Raw genomic sequence first — 6,787 nt, forward strand, 5'->3', positions numbered from 1 at the left:
AGAAGTAATGATAACCAGCGGAGCCCTGGTCAAGTCAAACATGCATTAGGGAATGATTGTGCGCTAGAACTCTCAGTCATTATTAGGTAATGACAGTGCTCAACCTTGTGGTGAATAGCAAGCCCATCCTGTGCTCACTGGGAGTGCCTTTATCGATGCAGTCTCTTTGGAGCCCAAGTACATTTTATTATGTAAAGGAAATGCTTGTTTTTTCATGATCATACTAATTCCTCAAACTGTCTTTGATAACAATGAAAATTAACAATTCTTCACTGCCTATTACAGGAGACGACTCAATCGATTTACGGCCATGTTCTTATCCCCTGCACAATTATCAAAGGGCTGAGCTCTTAGCCGAGGAAGTCATGCTAGGCAAACAGACTACTGTGCTCTATTGATTTCTGTACACACGCAAAATATTCAATTAAAAACAAGACCAGGTCAAAACCTAGTATATGGCTGGACCGGCCGACCAATGGTGTGACTTCATAACTCTGCCAACCAATCGTGTAACTTCATCACTCACTCAGTCATCCACTCAGGAAGACATTAGCCTTGTGGTGTGGCCCCCTGTTCGGGGGCCAACAGCTTGGGCCAGCTTAGTTGGTCTGCATGATTCTCCAATGCTGTACATAATTAAATTCTGCCTTTAAGGCAATCAACCCCTGCTATTGCAATTATCAAAGCTAGCTTTAGGAAGTCACTAGCAAACAGCTACATGCCCATGTATTTTCAACAAAAAATGTCAATAAAAACAACAGTTAGAAATTGTATTTTGTGTTGCAAACCAGTAGTGCTTGATTCTCGTGTGTATTAATAGTATTATAGTCACAGCATGGATTACATTTGTCAAGAATTAATTACTGTACAAAATAAAGGCTTAAATAAAGAAATAGTCCAGTGAATTTCCTTTACAAAATATAATCGCATCTATCCCTTTTCACAAAAGACTAAAACTTATCAACAGTCCCAAATTGTATAGAAATTATTACTTTCCCAAAACCAAATATGATAGGCATTAGATCTGTTTGAATAAGTTGTTCTAGTATATCCTATGTTATAATGTTACATTGATGTGTGAAATGTGAAATGTGGCTTTTTAGTGAATGACCCCTGAGTCAAATAAATAAATTACTAAAATATAGCAATACTGCCCTCTGCTGGTCATTATATTGAACACATTTTATTTACGTTTCTTGATTTCAAATTATCGTTAAAACAATAAATGACTTGATCTGAACATTGGACAGTTTGATTTAATTTCCAAAATTATAAAGTTTTATCACTGCAATGAAAGCACTTCAATAACTAATTTATCACTTACAATGCCATGTGACACAAAGTTGATTTTTGTTAATTTCATAAGAAATTAATTATTAATTATTTGATGACGGTTCATATTTCTGACACATACAATGTTCAGTGACCATCATGAAAAATTCCATTCAATGAGGCAATGTATATATTAAATAGTTAAGTTATACACTGGGCGTGTTCAATCATTCAATACACTGTTGGATTATTGAATTTTTTTCTTTTTGTACTGCTATGCAGTTAGATTAGTTTTCATTCACTTTGAATTGTCGATTTGGCAACAAAATATGAATTGTGAAACATTTCAGGCTTCAGCAACTGTTTTAAGTTTTCACCACTAGATGGTAGTGTTTTTAAACTGTGATTTGCTGTTGACCGACGGGATTCCATAGCGAAGCATAATCTCAAAAATGGGTATGTGCTTTGTGGATATTCAAAATACAACAGCTTTTTAAAATCTTTTTATTCGGAGCATCTAAAATCCACAACAATACAACTCCATATGATTTATGATTTAGATGTTGCACTTTTAGCTTATTTACCTTCTATTTGTCGAAAAAAAAGTTTTTCCAAAAAATTTTAATTAACCTGACCATTCACTAGTTGAAATCTTGGTTTTAACCCAGGGAAACACTGACTTTAAATAGCCAATCACAAATGATTCATCTTGCCAAGTAATATAGCCATTTTAATCTTACCAATAATGTTCAGTAAAGACATTTTTGTTATTGCTATAAAGATTTATCTTTAATTCACTTCATTTCAGGGCGGGTCAGCCCTCTAACCCACAGTAAAAAAAAAAAAAAGAATAATATTGCAAGAATGAGGTTATTTGTTTGCAAATATGAACCTTTTTTATGAGAGACTGTTGTATTACACAAAGTTGCAAAGAACCAAAGATAAAATTACTGGCTGTCCTTGCATGACAAAGTGCTTCCTCAGTCCCATGAGACCTGCCTAGTGTTCTGGGAAATTAACCGCGCAGCAGCTGCATTGTCCCAAGACGTTGATGAAAGGCAAGCTTCTCCAAACTGCAGAGGTTTTAATTGCTAGCGTTTTCGCACGGGTTTTCTTCAACTGCCTTTACAAAAAAAAAAAAAAATCAAAAGACCAAAAGATTACATCAAAAGACCTCTGGAAAGCTGTGATAGTACTTCTTTTTTTTACATTATGGGCTGATACAGTATCAAAAAGAAGATTTAATGTAGGGTTCAAAGAATTTCATCAAGTACTGTGTTTTGTCTAAAACGCGAGATTCATTAGGGAACATCCGTGCTACCCAAGCCAAGACCTTCAGGGACTACTCAGTAACTCAGTCATAGCTCACATGTCTGTGGAACCATGGCAGATTTAAAATTGTGCTTGAAATCGAAATAGCAGAAAAATCTCCCTTAAATCAGTCAAATTGAAAGTGAACAGCTGCCCCTTTAGAGTTGGACATCTTTGACTTTCTCAGTTCTCACTCTAAGTCTGCTGGTTGACACAGGTGCAGATGTAAAACATCACAAAATACTTCATCATTATAGAAATATCAGATATTTTAAAATATTGAGAAAATAATTATAGGCATGACAGCAAACTCAGCCTCAAAAGCACATGAGATTTGTGGAATTCTTAATGAATGATCCCATATTTGTTCAGAAATCACGTAGAGACAAAAGACATTTTGTGGGTGGAAATGACAAAATACTGCAATTTTTGATGATCAACTGATATTACAATGAAAATTAAAATGGAACTGTGCCATAGTAACATAAATGCAATATGGCAATTAAAAACACATCGATATAAAATACTCAGTTACCAAAACAAAGATAAACACATGTAACAAAGATTGTTTAATGGAACACACTGTACATTAGAGCTCTCAGACGTCTTGGTTTAATGACAACAAAAGTATGGAAATGTGCTGCTTTGCCTTACGTTGCAATTACAAATTGTATTTCACACCACGGTTCAGCTCAAGGCTTCATTAGTGTACTGGCAGATAATGCGGAGCACAAATAAACTTACACAATCCTGAATATAAAAGTTTCAGAGTTTAAAAAGTAATAGTCCTGTTTGTTGCCTTCCTTTAAGTATTGTTTCTGTGATGTCAAAATAAAAGACTGCACTTGACTCATTTTATGAATGACAGAGAATAGTGTCACCTTCATTTTCCTCTATTTTTAAGTCTATTGCAAGCCCTCAGCAAAGTATTTTTGTGGAGATGCTTTGTGATAATACCAGTACCAAATTCCTCAATCCCATGAATCCCTGAAAACTTCTGTCATGTACCACTCCTGTGGTACTATGCGTGCATGTAGGTTGTACCTACTGTACCACAAACGGGTGAAATGTGTGTGTCTCGTTAAACCCACGGATTGCATTTTTTTCACATCCAATGTTAGAGAAACATAGACTATATTAAACCCAGTGTAAAATCATTGGGTAATACCATTATAATGCACATCAAATGAACTGTACACACAATGTACTTAGCCCTCTAAGTTATAATAAAACCTATCTGTTTCCTGCTGTATAACTGGAATATCCATATAAAAGGTATTCATCTTCATCTTGAATTAAAAGTTCCATCTGCTTTCCGGTTACGCTTTCTTACAAAGAGGCAATTCTGCAGATACTCTTTAAATTTACTGTATAATGATGAGCAAGCTGCACAGTGCATAAACTTCTCTTGCAATAGAGTTCAAAGTAAGTGCTTGAAATATATCTACATAAAAGATAAAAGATTAATACTGCAGTTAAGGCAGATAGGAAGTCAGTACAGCATATATAAATAATAAAGTAATAAAACACTGGTGCCTATGCTGTAGCTCCACACAGTCGAGATGCAGCTGTAATCTCCTTGGTTTCCTCTGGTCTCCCAGAGACCACAAATGGCCACGTCTGCAAACAGAAGTTTAAGAGAACTGTTACAGTACTGGTGCAAGGGATGTAAACTGAGCATATCCTTATTTCATAAACACAAGAGTCAACTGTTGTTTAACTATGCATTCATTGCCATCCTATTGCCCATCACTGGCATTATTCAATTTCCCAAGTTATTCCTGAAAAGCAAATTACTGCCACCAAACCTAGGAGAAATGAGGGACATAACTAAAAAACAAAAAACAAAAAACAAAAACAATTTCAGTAATACATATTATATATTTTCAAGGATACATTCATTAATCCGTTACAAAGGACACCATTGCACAAACATTGAATACAGTAGATTAAAAAAGCATATTTCCTACATGTGCCTATATATATGTACCCTGACTGTACATGCTTAGCTATAGGCTTATCAAAGGAAGTTACAATGTTACAAACATCAGGAAGATTTGAATCACTAATACCACCATGACATGCCAGTATTGTATTTTAAACATTGCCTTATCATGTCGTAAAAAGGAAAGAAAAAATAGGCAGAAGCTCATGTATTTCATACCAAGTTCACAGGATGCACAAAACAGCTCTCGTATCTGTCTTCTTGAAGGAGCTGCCGGAGGTGCGAGATGTAGCTAGAGGCAAGTCGCAGCGTGTCCAATTTGGACAGTTTAGTGTCCGCCGGTACCCAGGGCAGACTAGTTTTCAGTCTCGAAAAAGCTTTGCTCAGCACTCTCATCCTCGCTCTCTCCCTGGCGTTAGCGGCGTTTCTCTGCGACTGCTTACAGTCCTTGTGTGCCTTATGGAGCTGGCTGCTGTTGGGTCCGGTCCTCGCGCGTTTTTTCTTAAGGTTGTTGAAATCTACGTCGTTAGCGGATTCGTCGTCGGAGTTCTCAGTAGAATTGCAAAGCATGTCAGCCATGGCATTCCGCTTGGGCTTTCCGTAGTCGAGGTCTTCTCGCTGGGCAGCCAGATCTTGAATGTCTTCAGCATCACTTGCTGACCCTGTGGACATCGCAGTTACAACCTGCGGGGCTAAAATAACACGTGTAAGTGAAATTTCTTTAGGATGAGCAAATAGTTATTTCGTTAAGTAACGTGAAATACATGAGCTGGATATGTTTATTTTTGACGGTGAAACTAAAATTATTTACCATAAAAATTATGATAAGAGTCGCTTCAAATCCTACGCTGTATCATTTCATCGTTTTAAACGATGGTTTAATTTACCTCTTGTTCTGTGTGAGTGTGGTAGCTATCTTCCGAGGCAAACTTATCCGTGGAAAAACTCTCTGCAAATTTAACTGTTCAAGTTTTGGCAGGTGTTCAATTGTTTTTTTTTTTTCTTCTTTTTTTTGGAGGGGGAGGGGGTCTCTTTCCCTCCCCATACAATTTAAAACGCGTTGCGATGCATCCCTTTTTGACATTGGAGGTTGGCCCTTCATTGGATTTGGGATATCATATCGTTACGTCATTCGGCATTGTTATTGCATTAATTAAATTAATTCCACATTAAGTATGAGTTTTACCTTTCGGTTGGACTCAAAAATGGTGTGCTCTGGGGAATGGTACTCTGCATCAGGTGATCAATATAAAAGCAGGAATCAGGAATACTCTCTTGAAATACCAGGCCTTGCACTGTATAATTAAGGTATCATTTTTATGGATTAGATTTGATCAGAAAACAAGTTTAATACCGTATGTTTATGCTGGTTTACCTATGAAATGCAAGGTCCTCTCTTTGTGTATGTCACCTCCAAAATGAATTTATTTCAGGATGATGTATTTAACGGGAAGTCTTTATTTGTGTTATTGTGTACCTCTGATATAATCCTAATCACGGAAAGGATGAGTTCCCGATGCTGTGTGGAAATGTAGGGATGAAAGAAACAAAGATTTATTTTCCAGGAAGGTTTGTATGCAATAGAACTGTCACAATATCCGATCAAACAGACCTAATCCCCCATACATTTCACAGAGATATAGGGTTTCTCCACATGTAGAACTTTTTTGCACAAGGTCTCTGTGCATTGGCTACAGCTGTCAGCAGTTCCCATTACATCTGTAGATCTGGCATGTATATTATAGAAGAGATGGCAGGGTTGCCAGCTTCAGAAGTATTTTCTTGCCTAGCAAACTTGTCTTGCCAACAGACAGTGTAAATGGTGCTATTTCCCACATGTGAACATAATTCAATTTTAAGCAGCGTTGGTGAATGCAGGACCACAGATTGATCGGTAAATTAAACTATCCTCTGGATTCTGTTAATATTTGATATTGCCTTAAACTGAGAGATGTACCTCTTATTCCTTATGACACAGTTTGGCAGGGCTGGTGGTCTCCAAGATGAAAAGTTATAGGAAAGGAGAGTCATAGGAAATAGTTTGTGGGAACAAATTAAAAATAATTTTGTGTCTCATGAAAAAGTTCCTTGCATTCTGCAACCATTTGTATGTCCCACAGACATAGAATTTGGGTTTTTACACCTTTAAAGGTAACATATACAGTTCATGTTGTCTGTAGCTCATATATGAACTGATATTCACAAAACGTCTCACAGACATTAATGAAAACATGCACAGATTGAATTACCTCAGTGTTC

The 6,787-nt window shown here is 36.6% G+C and overlaps 1 protein-coding gene across 1 annotated transcript; it reads right to left on the reverse strand.

Moving 5' to 3' along the window:
• Positions 1-3,134: 3,134 nt before the first annotated feature.
• Positions 3,135-5,563, reverse strand: LOC135253591 (musculin). Its single transcript, XM_064333082.1, has 3 exons — positions 5,416-5,563; positions 4,748-5,220; positions 3,135-4,203 (listed from the first exon to the last, which is right to left on the reverse strand). Exons 2-3 carry the CDS (start codon positions 5,198-5,200, stop codon positions 4,120-4,122), a joined length of 537 nt encoding a protein of 178 aa, XP_064189152.1. The 5' UTR covers positions 5,201-5,220; positions 5,416-5,563; the 3' UTR covers positions 3,135-4,119.
• Between the last annotated feature and the right edge of the window lie 1,224 nt (positions 5,564-6,787).

This window comes from Anguilla rostrata, chromosome 4 (genome assembly GCF_018555375.3).
Source record: "Anguilla rostrata isolate EN2019 chromosome 4, ASM1855537v3, whole genome shotgun sequence".
In the NCBI taxonomy this organism is placed as follows: domain Eukaryota; kingdom Metazoa; phylum Chordata; class Actinopteri; order Anguilliformes; family Anguillidae; genus Anguilla; species Anguilla rostrata.

Bases quoted from the DNA above. Each gene is read 5' to 3' on its own strand.
- LOC135253591 (XM_064333082.1), bottom strand. From the start codon at position 5,200: ATGTCCACAGGGTCAGCAAGTGATGCTGAAGACATTCAAGATCTGGCT. The intron at 4,204-4,747 runs GTATGAAATACA...TTCTGTTTGCAG, and splicing joins TTGTGCATCCTGTGAACTTG to ACGTGGCCATTTGTGGTCTC.